This window comes from Coenobita brevimanus, chromosome 74 (genome assembly GCF_032717465.1).
Source record: "Coenobita brevimanus isolate Jiangsu-jjx chromosome 74, ASM3271746v2, whole genome shotgun sequence".
NCBI classification, from domain to species: Eukaryota; Metazoa; Arthropoda; class Malacostraca; order Decapoda; family Coenobitidae; genus Coenobita; species Coenobita brevimanus.
Window position 1 is genome coordinate 8,207,625 of NC_137027.1, and position 19,682 is coordinate 8,227,306.

At 41.7% G+C, this 19,682-nt stretch overlaps 1 protein-coding gene across 1 annotated transcript in view; it reads right to left on the reverse strand.

Moving 5' to 3' along the window:
* Window positions 1–8,390: 8,390 nt before the first annotated feature.
* Vps35 (Vacuolar protein sorting 35) overlaps window positions 8,391–19,682 on the reverse strand; it is a 40,703-nt gene continuing 29,411 nt past the window's right edge. The window contains exons 12-16 of the mRNA XM_080278644.1: window positions 17,416–17,584; window positions 16,776–16,955; window positions 16,279–16,518; window positions 14,301–14,444; window positions 8,391–11,427 (exon numbers count right to left, since the gene is read on the reverse strand). Of these exons, the coding sequence (XP_080134770.1) occupies window positions 11,248–11,427; window positions 14,301–14,444; window positions 16,279–16,518; window positions 16,776–16,955; window positions 17,416–17,584 (913 nt within the window). The 3' untranslated portion in view covers window positions 8,391–11,247. The remainder of the gene's footprint in view (window positions 11,428–14,300; window positions 14,445–16,278; window positions 16,519–16,775; window positions 16,956–17,415; window positions 17,585–19,682) is intronic.

Here is a 19,682-nt window from a genome sequence, read left to right on the forward strand (position 1 = left end):
GTGTGTGTGGAGGTGTGGTTATGTGTGTGGAGATGTGGTTATGTGTGTGGAGGCGTGGTTATTTGTGTGGAGGTGTGGGTATGTGTGTGGAGATGTGGCTGTGTGTGTGGAGGTGTGGTTATTTGTGTGGAGGTGTGGGAATGTGTGTGGAGGTGTGGTTATGTGTTTGGAGGTGTGATTATGTGTATGGAGGTGTGGTTATGTGTGTGGAGGTGTGGTTATGTGTGTGGAGGTGTGGTTATGTGTGTGGAGGTGTGGCTCTGTGTGTGTGGAGGTGTGGGTAGGTGTGTGCAGGTGTGTTTATGTGTGTGAAGGTGTGAATATGTATGTGTGGATGTGTGGTTATGGGCGTGGAGTGTGAATATGTGTGTGTGGAGGTGTGGTTATGTGTGTGGAGGTGTGGCTATGTGTGTGGAGGTGTGCTTATGTGTGTGGCGTGAATATGTGTGTGGTGTGGCTATGTGTGTATGGTGTGGTTATGTGTGTGGAGGTGTTGTTATGTGTGTGGAGGTGTGGCTGTGTGTGTGGAAGTTTGGTTATGTGTGTGGAGGTGTGGTTAAGTGTGTGGAGGTGTGGTTATGTGTGTGGAGGTGTAGTTATGTTTATGGAGGTGTGGTTATGGGTGTGGAGGTGTGAATATGTATGTGTGGAGGTGTGGTTATGTGTGTGGAGGTGTGGCTGTGTGTGTGGAAGTGTGGTTAAGTGTGTGGTGTGGTTACGTGTGTGGAGGTGTGGCTATGTGTGTGGAGGTGTGGTTATGTGTGTGGAGGTGTGGCTGTGTGTGTGTGGAGGTGTGGCTGTGTGTGTGTGGAGGTGTGGCTGTGTGTGTGTGGAGGTGTGGCTGTGTGTGTGTGAAGGTGTGGCTGTGTGCATGGAGGTGTGGGTATGTGTGTGGCTGTGTGTTTATGTGTGTGAAGGTGTAACTATGTGTGTGTGGAGGTGTGGCTGTGTGTGGGGGGGGTATGGTTATGTGTGTGGAGGTGTGTTTATGTGTGTGAAGGTGTGAATATGTGTGTGTGGAGGTGTGGTTATGTGTGTGGAGGTGTGGTTATGGGTGTGGAGGTGTGGCTGTGTGTGCGGAGGTGTGGCTGTGTGTGTGGAGGTTTGGTTATGTGTGTGGAGGTGTGGTTATGTGTGTGGAGGTGTGGTTATGTGTGTGAAGGTGTGGCTGTGTGTGTGGAGGTGTGGTTACGGGTGTGGAGGTGTGGTTATGTGTGTGGAGGTGTGGTTGTGTGTGTGGAAGTGTGGTTCTGTGTGTGTGGAGGTGTGGCTGTGTGTGTGGAGGTGTGGCTGTGTGTGTGGAGTTGTGGATAGGTGTGTGGAGGTGTGTTTATGTGTGTGAAGGTGTGAATATATGTGTGTGGAGGTGTGGTTATGGGTGTGGAGATGTGAATATGTGTGTGTGGAGGCGTGGCTATGTGTGTGGAGGTGTGGTTATGTGTGTGGAGGTGTGGTTATGTGTGTGGAGGTGTGGTTATGTGTGTGGAAGTGTGGCTGTGTGTGTGGTGTGGTTACGTGTGTGGAGGTGTGGTTATTTGTGTGGAGGTGTGGGTATGTGTGTGGAGGTGTGGCTGTGTGTGTGGAGGTGTGGTTATGTGTATGGAGGTGTGGCTGTGTGTGTGTGTGGAGGTGTGGTTATGTGTGTGGGGGTGTGGTTATGTGTGTGGAGGTGTGGCTGTGTGTGTGTGTGGAGGTGTGGTTATGTGTGTGGAGGTGTGGTTATGGGTGTGGAGCTGTGGCTGTGTGTGTGGCGTTATGTATATATGTCTCTGTAGAATAATATTACACAAACCATCTCCATAATTCGTTACATCTAAATATACCAACACTGGGTATAGCCTCTTATTTTCTTAGTACAGAATGGTCCATTGTCTCATAAGAAACATTATTAACATATACTTGCATTAATCACAACATCTATCAATACCAATGACATATGCAGAGTCTGACACACGTATATTTATAACAAGTACTTTCTTTTCTTCATTCTTTCCTTATCCTTCTGCCTACGGGTGACTTTACACTCCCTCTTCTGTCTTTCCTTCATTCTTTCCTCTTCCTTCAGCCTGTGGGTGACTCTACACTGAGTGACAAGCCAAATGGTTTCCTGTACACCAGGAAACCATTTTCTACGCTGGGTGGTAACCATATAACCTAATTTTGGCGCCTGGTGGTTTAGTGGGTAATTATTGCGCTCCAGTAGGATTGAGCTGGTGAAGGTTTATATCCAAGGGGTGGTTGGGGTTGATTGCTCATGTAATACCACTCAGGGATGAGTGAAGCTGGTCACTCTCATCTTAAATGTCGGGACCAACTGCCTAGCCCCAGGCTCCTACGCTCCTCATGGGACAATGTAGGATTGGATGATGGATGGATGGATTTAACAATATTCCCACTTTAACATACATCATTCCTTTTACACACACACCCTTTTCCCAACCGTACCTCGCCAGGATGGGGGAGAGTTAATTCCGCCTATTACTCTCCCTCCAGTTACACAATGCTCCACAGTCATATGCAGCATCCTACCAACAGACGCCCCTTTCCCATTAGTATATAGCCAGCATGGGGAAGGGTTAATTCTGGGTCTAATTCGGCCTTTGGGTACACAGTTCTGTCACATGCATTGCTCTATCTCCAGTCACCCCTTTCCAATTCGTACTTCGTTAGCATAAGAAAGTATTAATTCTAGCCATCACTCTCCCCCACGTAGAAGGTCCGGTCTTACACTGAATCTAACATAAATTGATGGAGATAAAGATACAGATTAAAGCTAACCTCCAGGATTATACAGTTAAACTGTGAGAAGACAACAGCAAAAAAGAAAAAAATATCTCGATTGGCTCTCTGAGTACTACGGACAAAGAATTTATATCATTATTTTTTCATCTACCTTTAACGACCTTGATGTCACCCTGTCATCCATCATCAGGCTGCCCTTCCTCCATCTCACATCACATCACCGTCATTCACCGCATCCCTCCAAGTCATTCTCGGTCTCCCACAATCCGTCTCCCTTTCCACCTAACTCACAAACGGTCTCCTGTACTTATTCCATTACCTTGGCTTTGTATTGCCGTCTTTAATGCTGAGATATAGCAAGAAGGCTACTAGAATATGATGCTAGTCAATATGAATACTCGAATATGATGCTGGTAAAGACGAATTATTATGGCAGGAATGTAGAACCGTAGCATTTTCTTTTCCTGCCACTAAACTACGTGAAAAAAGCTACAAAAGGACGGAAATCTGGGCCAGGTTAAGGTGGAAGAACTTTAGGTAATCTCTCATCCTTCATTCTCTCTGCATGACCAAACCATCTCAGTGCACTTCTCCCAGCACTTTCCAGCACATCCCCATCAACAACACAGAGCATCATTTAATTTTCAGACTAATACAGACGTTACGGTGCACCTGAGAGAACTCTTAGATCGTGGGACAAATGAGTAATATTCTCGTTTACCTTTCTACACCTTAAGAAGATGGGGATGCTGTTTACACACAGTGTATATCACTGTCGAAATATATACACAGCTCCTGCGTCATCCCACTCCCGCGGTTAGAGGGTGACTGATGGGATTCGAAGCTTCTAAGGTTCAAAGAGTTCCATTTCGAGACAAACGACTCGTTTTTATCATGCTAAGTGGTATTCATTATGACTATTATTCTTTCAACTTAACTTGGCCTAAAATTGACATTCTCCCGTCCGAAATATTTCTTTGTAGCAACAGCTAAACGCGACAATAAAGTGATTGTCAAAGTCGCCACCCAATCACGCGCCACTCACTTAATCTATCACTTACTCATTCACTCACTCATTTACTCACTCTACCACCCACCAATCACTCGCACTTTCATTCATTCACTCGCTCAGTTACTCATTCATCCACTCCTGCATCTCCTTACTCACTCACTCACTCACCCCTCACTCATGCGCTCCCTCACTCACACTTTCACTCATCAATCCATCAGTCACTCACTCTCCACCCATTCACTCAGTCTTGCACCGTTTGAAGATGTCTGTTAGAAAAATGTAGTGTGTTGTTTTCTTTGTACTTGTGTAATGATAACTTTTGCCTCATTCATGCGTCAGTGTATCCCTTTGCCCTCATGTCCCCTTCCCTCTTGAAGTGAATAAAGTTGATTTCCCCAAACATCCTACACCATAGATATCTCATCTGAAAGACATGATGCAGTCTAGGAGTTCAGGCTATATCCATCCTTCCTAATTCAGACAGTCCTCTGGACAGTTGAGTAAAATTGTCAGGCAACAGCAAGGAAAAAACCAAGGATGACATACTTGGGTTGAAGGGGTCAATAAACAAATAAAACTGCACATTACTACCTTACACAACACAAAACAATTTGTGGCTTGAGTTATAAGGGCATCAAAAATCCTGCCACATTCTGTCTTCCCTCCATGAACTTTGAAAATCAGTTGTGGTGATTTCGACACAGATGGCACTTACGACACTGATCTATAGCTAAATATAATCGTCAGTGTCAATTGTTGCTGATTTACCTCACTGATTTTTGAAGTCCGTGGTGTGTGTGTGTGTCACTGATTGGAGAGAACTGAGATGGGAGAATATCGTCATTACTCTAAGTACTCAATCTGTTCTCAGTTCTTTACTGCACAAACGCTTGAGCAGACCTGCTGTATAGTCATGAAACCTTGAGGCATCCAGCAATATCCTTCCATAATATTTTTTCTACGTTAATTTTCATTATAAGAAGCTATACATTTATATTAGTTACACCAAGAATACCTGAGGGCTGATGAAATGAGAGATCCAGCTCTCCCTGTCATCAGCTGTCCATCCACCTTGGGAGTAGGCTACCACCCTGTTCAACTGGTGCTACAGTCTACTCCCTTGAAAATACAGAATACATTGCAATACAGAATGCCATAAAAGAAAACTTCTTAAGAAAACTTTCTGTTCTATATATAGAAGAAAATTAACGACCTCGATAAGTCTTAAATTCTGCAGTATGCTGAATAATAACCAATTATGTTCACTGTTGACTTATTTACATTTGCTACCACAATATAATTAGCCTCATGAATTTGAGTGACATTCTTTGTAGCTTATTTCCACTGCTACCACATGATTTTTCTCAAATTTGGAAAAAGTCTCTGGTACGGGATTAATTAAGGCTATCTGAAGCAAAAGAAAATGCTCAGATGGCAAGAATGCAGTGAAAAGGAAGTTCCTGGGTTCCATGGGTTAAAATCCATTTTGGAGAGCCATCTGTAAGTGATACAGCACAGTAGCCTATACATAAATTGCAACCCAATAACCCTGTTCCGCAAGGTCTCCCAGCAGGTGAATAAAATCACTCTGCAACAGTGACATTATGTCACTATACAAAAAGGAATAACCAATTGAGTACAATGATGCTTTTTTTTTTCTTTTATTCTGGCTACTGAAGACAATTTATGCACCTTAACCCCTTAATTCTGATTATTTTTTTTCTCATAGTTACTACCTTCAGGTAATTATACAGCGTTCAGGTGAAAGATTACTGGAAATTTTTCTAACCTCTTAACTACACATGGCTTCTCCAGGGTTGATTTTCTCCAAAATAATTTCATACCTTATAAAATAATAAAACACCGAGTCTTTTTTTTTTTTTTTTATGTGTCCGACTCTGGGCAAAGGCTTCAGGGCCTATATCTCGGGGGCAGTAGCCTATCCCAAGGCCCAGTAGTCCTCCTACACCTCCACATGTCACCACTTCGGCGCTAACACCCACCGTCCATATTGAATACATGCTAGGGCTGTCTCATACAGGACTGGTGTATTGGTATTAGCGGGGGTACTTTTATGACATGTCGGCGGGTCATCTGGTAGATCAGGAAAGTCTGCTTCTATGAAATTCAAATCCTTAAACTGTTCCCTGCCCCAGCCGGGATTCGAACCTGGGTCCATCAGGACTGCAGGCCGCCTCTCTACTGATTCAGCCACCGCCTCTTCTGATATTCGGAGGGCTCTTCCACGAGCAGCAGGGAAAGCTGCCAGTACGTGACGAAGGCCGAAGCATGTAAGCATGTAGGAGCCTTTAAAAATCAAGCAAAACAAATATATATATATACCGGATGTGGTTGAGAAGATTAGAAGAAATATACTGAGGTGGTTTGGGCATGTGGAGAGAATGGAGAATGAGCGACTGACTAAGAGGGTGTATGTAGGTGAGGTGGAGGGAGGGAGAGGGAGGGGGAGACCGAGGATGAGGTGGAGGGATGGAGTTGAGAGGTATATGAGGGAGGGGGGAGTGAGTTGGGGGGAGGGTAGTCAAATGGTGAGTGACAGAGCGACTTGGAGGCGTTTTGTCTGCGGCCATCCTTTGCAGGATTAGGGCGTCGGGCTAAAAATAGATAGATAGATAGACATATACTGTATATATAGAGAGAGATATACAGATAGATAGATAGAGAGAGAGATAGATACAGAATATTGAACTTCCAAACCCTTGGCTATTGCCATGAGCAAATAAAAATGATTGTACTCAGTGGGAAAGTTTTAGCAATAAACTCTCAGCTTCAGTCATTGGCACCCTGTCTATCTTCCTCTGAATTTGGAATACAAAGAAACTCTTATCACGATACAGTACTAATTTCCTATGGAAATTTTCCTTCATGAGAGCTATTATCTTTATCTATTAAATGTATTTGATGACCTTCCCAATATTACTTACTGTAGGCCTATCTACAGTGGCATAGCCAAGTGGGCTTGACCACCTCAAATTTGCATAAGACTATCCCTAGACTTTCCCAAAGGAGTTCTGCTTAAACCACCCTATTACTCTTTTGGCCACCCCAATATTCAGATCCTAGCTATACCTCTGCTTATTTAACCTTTTTGTTGTTGGGTAACAGTGTTCTGTCTGGCCAAGAAGACCTATCAACTGCAGGCAAGCAATTGCCCTGGCAGGACCATCCTATGCAGTGAATTGATGCTCCCTTACCTCACCACAGTGAGAATGCAGGGATGTGTCGACATTTGGTTCCTGGATGGGTACTGCATTTGCATCTCCCCATCCAGTTAACAGGGACACCACAGAAGGCTCCACATCACCCCATTACTTGGCTATATGATTACCACCCAGCATTGAAACTGGTACCCTGGGTTACTGGAAACCATGAAGCTTGTCACTAAGTGTAAAGCCACCTGAAATGTCATGAAAAGTGGCAGAAAAGGTGAAACAAACAGGAAGACAGGAGGGCAGGCACAAAAAATAATGATAAGGGTGAAGGAAGATGTAGGCAGCACTACATCGTCCAATATGGTAATGCAATAAAAAAAAAGAATCAAAGAAAAGTTTGCGTGAACATCCAATGGGGTCAGAGAAAGGGAGAAGGAGTGATAGCAAGCATGATAGGTTAGATGGACAGTTCTTATAAGTGGTAGACAATGGGATGCTGACTGAAAATAAGTATCACCCACACTTATTGTGTGTGGTGGGATATAAAGTACCTGTAATCACGATCAATCATGCCAAGCCTCCTCAAGCACTCAAACTGCTGGAAATGGGAGTAAAAAGAGTACTGTAGCTTGATGAAGCTTCCTTATGGTGCATGACAGCATAGTAACTGCACTACAGTAAATATTCCAAATATAGTACCTAAAAGCTGAGAATTACATGTTCAACATATACTAACCAGGGAAATCCCACAGTATGGTACAAATAGAGTGAAGGTCTGCTGTAAGTTTATGTAAAGGTTTGGCTTTAAACCATAATATTGCAAAGGGACATGGTAGACTGGAAACACCTTGTGGTAAAATCAACTAGTACTTCTTGAGATAACAGCTATCATGATCAGTGAAATGTAATCAGGTCATGATAGGATGATACTACTGTACGAAAGTCTAGATGAACAAGACTTTTCTTTTTCTGGGAAGGAATAACAGCTCTTTGGAGCATATAATACTATTTTATATCCATCCATCCATCATCCAATCCTACATTGCCCCATGAGGAGCGTAGGAGCCCGGGGCTAGGCAGTTGGTCCTGACATTTAAGATGAGAGTGACCAGCCTCACTCATCTCTGAGTGGCATTACATGAGCAATCAACCCCAACCACCCCTTGGATATAAACCTTCACCGGCTCAATCCGACTGGAGTGCAATAATTACCCACTAAACCATCAGGTGCCAAAATTTGGTCATATGGTTACCACCCAGCATAGTAAATGGTTTCCTGGTGTTCAGGAAACCATTTGGCTTGTCACTCAGTGTAGAGTCACCCACAGGCAGAAGGAAGAGGAAAGAATGAAGGAAAGAAAGACAGAAGAGTGAGTGTAAAGTCACCCCTAGGCAGATATAATACTATTTTATATGGAAAAATTATTTATTTACAAATACATGAAAAAGATTAACTTATTTGATACTGTATCATTAACCCATCAAGAAACAGGAATAATTCAAGAATTCAAGTGAAACACAATAAGGAGCATAGGAATTCAGTTATATGTCATTATCATATGAACTTTCAAACACACAACCAAATCATTTCTCACGCCAATTATCTTTTAATTTAAAAGAAAGCACAATAATGGTAATGAAATATTTTCAAACATTATAATTAGTACTGGCATAAACTCTGTTCATTAAAATCTAAAATATGTTATACACAACTCTGTGTTAGTTACCAATAAAAAATTTACAATACTGTTTCTCCAAAAATAGCCAGGACCAATTACCCCAGTGAAACTTTGATCACTTGCACACCATTCATACGCTGCTAACAATACACAAGTGTAAAAAACTACATAGATGTGCTGGAGAACTATTCACCAAAAAAAGAAAAAACAATCTTGATATCTGCACTGCCTCACACTCTCAAACATACAGTACTTGGGCTCTTATTCCCATCATCTTAGAAAGCTAGCGAACACCTCTTTCTTCCCAGCTTATTTCTGGACATGGCATGTTACCAATCTCTCTCTGGGTATGTATGCAAACTATATCCATATTAAATGATACCTTACATAAGGAAGTTAATATGTAGTATGGCAAATGAACTGCTGAGGAGGATGTGCTAGGAAGCCTCCTAACCTAAAGGAAATAAGACCCCACATCAGTGACAAGATTCCTAGTAAAATATATGCAATAAATGCTACACCTGCAGTTAAAATTCCCCTCATTCTTATTTTTTATAGTCTCAATACTTTCAGACAATTTTATTCAGCTATGTGGAGACCTCTTCACATGATATTAATAGTATAGTAGTGTTGTATTTGTAACCCCAGGTTCATTTGAATGTGAACCCAGTATACTGCAGGTTGAAGCTGACCTTGTTCTGCAGTCCACCATACCCCTTTCAGGAGTGAGGATGAGAGCTGAAGAGCATTTGCATAAGAAGGCAGAGGACCTATCCAGCTTTGTCAGTTCCACCACTCAAAGGCACCCCTCTCTAGCATTTGAAGCTATTTATCACTTCTCTAGTTTGAAAAGTTTCTCCTAAGCTGGATAAAATTGTCCTGAGATATCACCAGACTGACTGGGTTAATAGCTGCAAGTGTATTTACTGTACTGGAAATGGCAGCTGTAGTTACTGTACTTAAAACTGTAGATGCTACTGTACAGTATATGACTGACGAGTATGTTTATGATTCAATGTCATGCACTTATAAACTATATGATAATCACAATATATTTCTATGATATACAAGGATATAATGAATATATACGGAAACATACATCTAATAAATTTTGCGGAAAACATTGCTTGCAGCATTATTATTATATATAGGAGAGCTTAACCAGGTCAGACAAGACAGCAACATGTATGATTCAAAAGCTGTACCCATGAATAAAACATATTTTTTCTACGCTCCTCATGGGGCAACACAGGACTGGATGATTAGTTATTCAAATACAGATCTTTATAAACTCACCACAAAGCATCAGGAATGGTGTTAAATAAGTTGGTGAATGTAAGACAGAATCTCTTAAAACTAATAGCTATTTCCATAAATTATTGATAAATTGTGTATTCAATTTTTTTTTTTATGTATCAGTATCAGGTCTGCATTTCAGTGTCATACATAGGTCAAAAGACAGAGATTATACCCACATACTGATATTGTACGTACAGTACTTTGAAGGTACAACTATTTCAGCTCAACCTGATCCCTTTTCATGCCTGAAAATAATCCAAGTCAGCCAAACTAACGTATCATCACAATACATGGAGATAATTTCTATTACCGTATAGCTACTGTACTTGTATATCCCATCAGATCCAAGTCCTGCACTTACTTTCTCACCTTATGATATTCAGTTTTCACTGGTGGAAAATTCCACTTATATACATTACTTCTCAACAGAGTTCTTTCTGTCACTGAGAGATATGTGCAAAACCACCAGTTAAGTGTAAACATGCTTTGTTTGTCTTCAGTTATGTTTAAGATTATGCAAATTTATGCTCACTATCCATAATGATCTCGCTTGATACATCTATTTTCATGAAATCTCTGAAGATTTAAATCATCATGACACTTTTACCCAAACTTTATTATCTATCCTGCAATACACTACATTCTGGTTCACAATTATTATTTCTGTCCATCTTTCATCATCAAATAAGCAAAAAGGTCATTTCACTCTACAGTATTAATTACCCGGTACATCAGCTGCCCAAGTTTCCTCTGGTGCAAAGATCCACTGTCATTCTCAGTATACCCATTCTCCCCTGACTGTTTTCAGGAGCATACCAGGTATCATTTATCTGTCTTATTCTATTTGTTTATTACTGCTGCCTCCAGACAACTTTATTCACTTCAGGGGTGATCTTTTGCCATCAGAGTCAGTGAAAGCTATCTCTAATTCCCTTAGTAAGAAAAGCCTCCCCTAAACAGAATAAAATCACCTGCACACAGCATGAAAAAAAAAAAAAAAAAAAAGGTCACTGACATTAAACAAAATATCTCATAGCTACATAAATTTCATGTTTTCATTTTTCAAGCATTAAAAATTTTACTCTATTCAGCTTTTGGAATTTCTGCACTCTTTTTTCCTTTCCTTTATTCTATCACATTTCCTCTTCACTGTTAATCTGCTAAAGATAAAGCCGGTGAAAGCACAATTCAGTATTACAAAGCTGGTGCTGTAAGACGTGGTAGGTAAAGACTTTACGGAAAGGGCCCTTTCTGATATCTTTCAACATTCTTTTTCTCCTTTTCTAATATTAACCATTCAATCTTCACACTCTTTAGAATCTTCATCTTCTCCTAGTATGCTTCACAGCTGGAGACCCTGGAAAGAAGGGCCATCATGGGGAGGGTGGTGAAGACGTGAGGTGAGATGGGCCAGGGTGTTGTGAAGGTGACGAGAAATCTGATCAACTTCCTCAGTCGTCTCCAAGTTAGCTAGGTCTTCCTTCACCTTGCTCACAAGCTGGTTAATCATCGCAACTGTAACCTGCAAAGATTATAATAGGTCATTCTGAAGCCAGAATTCCTGTCCAGTATGGAGGCTATGAAAGCAGAAAATTCTGAAGGTTGTATTTTAGTTATTGTAGCTAGATAAGGAAGCTATAAAAAGAGGAGATTCTGAGATCTACATACCCTAACTGCATAACGAGCCTATGATAACAAGAGATTCTGAGGCCCATTTTCTAGCTTGATAAAGTGCCTCCCTAGCATCTGTTCCTTACCAAGTGAATGTTCAACACTGCATGATAATATTCTTGAGTAAAATTTTTTACCCCCTCGTACACTGTAAGCTTTCAGTAAGTTAGTGGGACATCATCAGATAGAATGGCTAAAGGAAGCCTGGACTAGCACACAATGGAAAAAATTCTCATGGATTTGATTTGCCCCGGAACTTGGTCATATTGGAATAAGTTGTATACCATCATCTTTGATGATGTTTATCATCATCATCATCATTGCCAGACGCCATGTATCCCAAACGGGGTGACCAAGGGCTTAGAGTTAATTGTTTTACAGGGAGGGGCACTAATCCTCCACCAACCCCACTTGACTATAAGATAATCTAATAAAAACACACAAAACTGATGAGTAAAAGTACCAAAATGCAGTGAGAAAAAACTAATTCAAGGGTAAATTTCCCAACAACCTAGCGCAAAATTTTGCCCACACCGTGCAAAAGCTAAGCATACATCTAGACGCGGAATTTCGTGACCTTTCACATGGTGTTTTTGGAATTTTGATACGACCAATAGTTTTCGAGTAAATCAACAAAAATCGCGTGCCTCCCCCCCTCGCACCGAAAGCCATGAAAAAAACAAGTATTTGAGAGCATTGGCCTTGAAATAGACACCCTCCCCTATGAAGCATCAAGGTTTGACACACTTCAAAATAAAACTTAATTTTTGGTGAATATTTTTTGTCCAAAACTGCCTAATCAGCATCTCTTCAGACCAACACTGATGATGCATCAAAGTGCATCATCAGTTACTCTTCAACCTAACAGCATTTTGACATGTTTTGTGAGTGAGGGGTTAAAAGCAATGGCAGTGATATTAAGATGTAACAGGATAAAAAGAATATTAATGTGCCTGCGGGTGACTTTACATTCCCTCTTCCGTCTTTCTTCCCTTCATTCTTTCCTCTTCCTTCTGCTTGTGGGTAACTCTACACAGTGACAAGCCAAATGGTTTCCTGTACACTGGGAAACCATTTACTAAGCCAGGTGGTAACCATATAACCAAATTTTGGCGCCTGGTGGTTTAGTGGGTAATTAAGGAACTCCAGTCAGACTGAGCCAGTGAAGGTTTATATCCATGAGGTGGTTGGGGTTTATTGCTCACGTAATGGCACTCAGGGATGATTGAGGCCGGTCAATCTCATCTTAAATGTCAGGGCCAACTTGCCTAGCCCCAGGCTCCTACGCTCCTCATGGGGCAACCTAGGATTGGATGATGGATGGATGGAAGAGGCAAACTAAATTAAAAACAGAAATGGTGGTACCCTCTTAATTCTACAGGTATTCACTCTTAAGAAACTACACAATCATCAACCCGACTATTTCTCACTAACAAACAGAATGGGTAAGAAGGTGCATGCGTGTAAAAGGACAAACTGTACATACAAGGGATTGGGAACAAGAAAACAGAGTCTATGACCTCATATAAGCAAATCAGATTGCCTTTTACCTTGATAATCATATAGCTACTGTATGTTCCATACTGTATAATAATATCTCAAGTAATGCAATTAACTGCTTCCAGAAAGTTGCTATAATGACAAAAACTGCATGAACTAAATACACTGTTGGAATGTCATTATACAGACTTAACTAATCCTGACCATTCAACCAGTCATCTCTTTATTTCATTTATCTCCAAAAATACTAGAAACACCTTGCAACATTATTATAACAATCTGATGTGCATGTACATGTGCATGACACACACACACACATATGGAAGGTGACTACACACAACTAGTGACATCAAGCTCTGCTCGAGTTGTATCCGAGCTGTTTTGACTGCATCCCAAGTGGAAGAGTCACATTTTCAGCTGCTGTGTCAGTAAAGAAAACGTACTACAAATTGACATGTTACTCTACAAAGTAACTTGTTACTCAAGACATCAGTGTTCAATCATTTGTTTCATTCATTCATTGCCAGACGCCATGTATCCCAAACGGGGTGGCCAAGGGCTTAGGGTTAATTGTTTTACAGGGAGGGGCACTAATCCTCCACCAACCCCACTTGACATGTAGGGAGAACGTTATGCCAACAGCATCTGGTATTGTACCACGTAATAATGCACTCAAATCAACAATACATAATAATAATAATCCACCTATCCATCATCCAATCCTACGTTGCCCCATGAGGAGTGTAGGAGCCCGGGGCTAGGCAGTTGGTCCTGACATTTAAGATGAGAGTGACCAGCCTCACTCATCCCTGAGTGGCATTATGTGTGCAATAAACCCCAATCACCCCTTGGATATAAACCTTCACCGGCTCAATCCGACTGGAGCACAATAATTACCCACTAAACCACCTGGCACCAAAATTTGGTTATATGGTTACCACCCAGCATAGTAAATGGTTTCCTGGTGTACAGGAAACCATTTGGCTTGTCACTCAGTGTAGAGTCACCCACAGGCAGAAGGAAGAGGAAAGAATGAATGAATGAAAGACAGAAGAGGGAGTGCAAAGTCACTCGCAGGCAGAAAGACGAGGAAAGAATGAAGGAAAGAAAGACAGAAGAAGATGGAAGGAAAGAAGGATGGAGGAGAGGACAGGGCAGACACCCGAGAGCAGCACAACATTGAGTGAGTGGATGGTGAGTGTCCCCACCTGCTAATTATATTACCTGAGAGTTGCCCTTCTCATAAAAGTACACATAGTGATTGAGGAGTTCAACAAACAGTTGTATCTGCGTTGATGGGTCCATGCACTGATTGGCAATCCTCACACCTTTCTTCAAGCACTCCAACACTCGCTTCTCATCTCGTAACTGAAGTCAAGTACAGGGCAGAATAAACAAGTGTGATATGAATGACAAGAGTTTAATAACACACATTATAATAGGTCTGTCCAAAAAGAAACTGAAAACTTTAGATAGCACTCCAGGTAATGGGTGTAGCGTGATTGCAACAGCAGTACTGTTTAGTAGCGACTTTGAGCTTTAGTCTAACACCAGCAGCATCACGCCATGTCACTTAGTCATCGAGGTACACACACTTGAATGAACGTGTGTTTAGTGCACTTGGTGAATTTTCTTCTATTTCTTCTATCATCTGAAATCGGCAACCTTTCAGGGTGGACTTCAACCTTGAGAACAGAAAAAAGTCCACAAGGGTCAAATCCAGACAGCAGGGCGGCTGGGGGATGACAGTCGTCTTGTGCTTTGCCAAAAAGTCACAGATATGGAGAAACATGTAAGCAGATGCATAGTCGGGGTACAGCATCCATGTATTGTTTCCCCACGTCTCAGGCCTCCTTGTTCACACTGCCCCCCCTCAAATGCTTCAGGATGTCCAAGTAAAACTCTTTACTGACTGTCTGGCATGTAGAACAAACTCATGGTGAACGACGCCCTTCCAATAAAAAAAAAACAATCAATATCACCTTCACATTTGTGCAACTCTGACGTGCTTTTTTTTTGGTCGCAGTGACGATGCCACTGTGATGATTGCTTTATTGTTTCAACATCATAGCCATACCCCCAAGTTTCACCACCCGTTATGACATTTTCAGAAAGTTTTCAATGGCATTCGAATAATCAAACAGCTCCTGACTAACTGTGATACGGTTCTCTTCTTGCTCATCCATGAGCAGACGTGACGCAAATTTTGTGGCAACACAATGCATCTTCAGTTTTCGGTTAAAATTGTGTGGCATGAACTTTCACAGCTGCCAACTTCAGAATCTTCATGGACAGCCAGGCAACGATTTTCATAGATCACAGCACGCACTTTATCAATGTGATTGTAATCTCTTGATGCGGAAAGGCATCCAGATTTGGGAGTGTCTTTGGTGGATGTTCTTCCAATTTGAACCACTGGAGCCACTTGTGACATTGCATACAGCTCAAACAATCCTCCCCATTAGCCTGTTGCAACATCTGAAAAGTCTTTGTAAAAGTTTTCACCAATCTGAAACAGAACTTCATGCAAACATGTTGCTCTTCATGATATTTCACTGATCAACTCGTACAAATCGCCAGGTGCACTAAACACACGTTCACTCAAGCACATGTACCTCGATGACTACGTGACGTGCCGTGATGTGACTAACATTATATTAAAACTCAAAGTCGTTGTTAAACAGTGCTTGTCGCCAGCTAGTTGGTGTGCTATTTAAAGAGTTTGGTTTCTTTTGGGGCAGACCTTGAATTTAACAAATGTTTCATAAATACTAAATACTTCAACACTATTATGAAAAAGATGAAGAATCAGTAAGATTATAAGGAAACACCAGATCAATAAAATTATAGGGACACACCAGACATGCTGTCCAGCTGAATAATCCAGTCAGATTTTAAATTATCTGATTAATGTGCTGATGCTTCAAACAGCTTAAAGTCTTTACCCTCTCTACCTGTCTTGCTTCCTCCTACCTATTATTTTCTTTTCTATTCTGTTCACTTAAATCTGGCCTAAAATTGCTATCTCTCCATTATGACAGGAAATTGACAAAAGAATATGATGCTGGTCATAAAGTGCTATGGAATGGATGTACAATCATGGCACTGTAGGGGAAGTACGCTGCAAAATGGAAGAATATCTCTGCCACATTATGGTGGAAGAATTATAGACTAGTTTCCCCTTTCTCCTTGATTTGCTCACCTCTTCCTTGTTTGTAGCCTGGCAACGAGCAGACCAGAACAGGTGAGAACATGTGGTGACACCTCTAGCTTGATCTGGCTTCTTTAAGAGTTTGGAGGCAGCAAGGGCACACTGAGTTCGTAATGGCTCATGATTCTCCTCCCCAAAGCATGTGGTTTGCTGGAATGTTGCCATGATCAGAGTCATGGCTGCCAGCTGGGCTTTGCTGTCACTTATCTCATCTTCATACAGTGAGAATGCCTGTTGAGATGAAAGTAATAGCCTGGTGAGATAAAATGCTTCGGAAATAAAACAACATTAAATACACTTCTGTGACTGGCTTCCACTGCTACCACTGAAACAGTAAGCAAGAAATATGGCTGCAAGCATACAGACAAACCAGTTCTAAGCACAAAAGAGCTGAGAACTCTGAACAAGTGTTTGACACACACACTGACTCATGTTTTCCTCCATTAAACTTCTATCCATTTTTTTCATCCTTTTCTTTCCAACTATACCTGGGACATGAACTCATAAGCAACAGTCTCATGGTTGTCGAAAGGGATGCGGTCAACAGCCAGGGCGCCCTGGAGGAAAAGTCTAAGAGGAAGTTCTGCATATTCTGCCTTTACTAGCTTGGTTATAGTTTGGTGGCAGAATTGGAATATCTTGTGAACCTTCTTGCTCCATTTGTCATCCTGCAAGGAAGATGAGAGGCTGGATACAGTTAAATGGTTTTTAAAAATTAATATTAACTTACTGAAATTTGTAAAATTAAATATAAGAGAGTACTTTAAAATACTGCTCAGTGATCCTCAAGCATCAGTTTTCCTTAACTTAAAAACTACCCGTACAGCTAGGTAAGCATTCACCTTGTCCTATCAAGTCAACAGGATGCAAAACTAACTATTTCTGAATCTACTGCAATAACACTGCATTATCAGTAAGAGAGATCCTGTCATCTCTCCTACTCCTCACTCTGTAGGCTTTGAGAATTAGTCTCTTGACTCAAATGCAGAGAAAGAACACTGATCTGATGGTACAAAAAGTCATCCATGAAATTGGTAGACTAACCCAACTGATAAACTCCATGAACAGAAAAGCAGGAGAAACAACAGAATTTTTGCTGCCAAAAGTACAGGAATAACTACTACCAACCTGGTCCCTCTCACTATAGTACTTAAAGGCTAGTTGGTATGCCTGGAAGACTAGAGGTGGGAGGGTGTGCACTATCCTCTTAGGACCACCATCTGCCAAATGTTTACGTGCTGTTGTCAGCATCAGGTACTGCTGGTCACTATTGTCACTCTTGAACAGATGAAGGAACCTGATATAAAAGTAAAGATAAATTATATACATGAAATTGAATGCATTTATCCAAAATGATATAAATGTAATAGCAAATGAAATCCAAGAAACTGGATGATTTTGATAGTTTATTCTAAGTAAAGTAAAATTTAAATAACATCCTGAATGTTCTACCAATCTATCACCCAACCCTTTACTACCCCATCATGAATACAGGATCCTGGGGATACACTGCTTAGTGTGCACATTTACAGTATGGTGAGAATGATCAGCTGCAGTAATGGGTGGCACTGGAAGAGCAATAAATCCCAACCACCTGTTGTATGCAAATCCTTATGGATTACATGGGTTACATCCAGTTGAAGTGTCTTTATTCATACTTCCATTTCACTTGAGAGAAGAGATCTATGAGTGCAAATGTAGTGGGAAAAGCACCAAGAGGTAGACTTAGGAAATCCTGAGATGAAGTCTCGGGGTTTTAGTACTGAACCAAGATACTGTTCGAGGTAATGCAACATGTAGTGCTGCCATCACAAGAACAAGGTTGACAAATACAAGCAAGTGTTGTCCATTACCAGAAATGGATGGGAAAAAAAAAATGAATACATTAAAAATATCCACCCATCCATCATCTAATCCTGTGTTGCCCTATGAGGAGTGTAGGAGTCTGGGGCTAGGCAAGTTGGTCCTGATATTTAAGATGAGAGTGACCAGCCTCTCATCACAGAGTGGCATTACATAAGCAATAAACCCCAACCACCCACTGGATATGAACCTGCACTGGCTCAATCTGATTGGAGCCGCTTAAAATTACCCACTAAACCACCAGGTGCCATAATTTGGTTATAAGGTTACCACCCAGCATTGTAAATGGTTTCCTGGGTTACGGGAAACCATTTGACTTGTCACCAAGTGTAGAGGCCATATGAGGCGTCTCATGGACAAGAGGTGAATGCGCCACCCCCATCAAAAATGAGTTATGCATGTTTTCCGCTAGGTGGAAGCACTGAAAATCTCGTGGTGAAGAGCGTTATCCGATTCTGACCCATGTGGGTTCAGAATTCTAGGTTCAATCTCCCTTGTTTTGCGCATGTGGAGGGAAGGAGGAGGACGGGGAGGGTCTGGGATTTCAGAGCTTTAGGGGCGAATGTCGGCACGCGGCCCAGCCAATGGGCGAGCGGCTACCTCTGTCAGAGTTAAAGGGCCGCCTCTCAGCCAATCAGACGCACGCTAGCACCCCCGCTAGTCATCCCACCAAGCACGTGAGTGAAGCCTGGCTTTGTTTACACTCCGATGACGTCCTCGACTATTAACCATCAGGCCTCCCCCCCCCCCTCTTCATCTTGGTGTGCGGTTGGAGTTGTAAATAGTTGGTGGGTATTATAACTTCATTGTGTCAGTCATTAACAATATAATGGTTATCATACACACAATAAAACAACCTGTTGCCGGTAAGGAGATGAAAATTTTTAATTAATCTATCTATCTATCTATTGCCAGACGCCTCAATCCCGTTTAGGGTGGCCACAAACAAATCGCCTCCAAGTCGCCCTGTCCCCCGCCATTTCACTGCCCTGCTCCCAACTCACACCCCCCTCTCTCATATACCTCTCCACCCCATCCCTCCATCTCATCCTCGGTCTCCCCCCCCCTCTTCCCCCCTCACCTCACTCACATACACTCTCTTCATCAGTCTTTTACCCTCCATCCTCTCCACATGGCCAAACCACCTCAGTGTGTTCCTCATAACGCTTCCTATCACATCCACATCCACACCACAATGCTCCTTTATATCCTCATTCGTCAGCCTGTCTCTCCATGTGACTCCACAGGCTCCTCTTAACTCATTTCCACTGCTCTCACTCTTGACTTGTGTAATTAATAATTATAGGAAAAATATTAATTATAGGAATTTTTGGCTGAAATTTTCACAGTATCTTAGTTTCATTTACATCTACTACAGGAATGAATTTCAAGTTGATTGAACAATAATTACTATATGCTGAAAAAACACCATCGTGTGTTTTACTGTGTGTGTGTGTGTGTGTGTGTGTGTGTGTGTGTGTGTGTGTGTGTGTGTGTGTGTGTGTGTGTGTGTGTGTATGTATGTGTGTGTG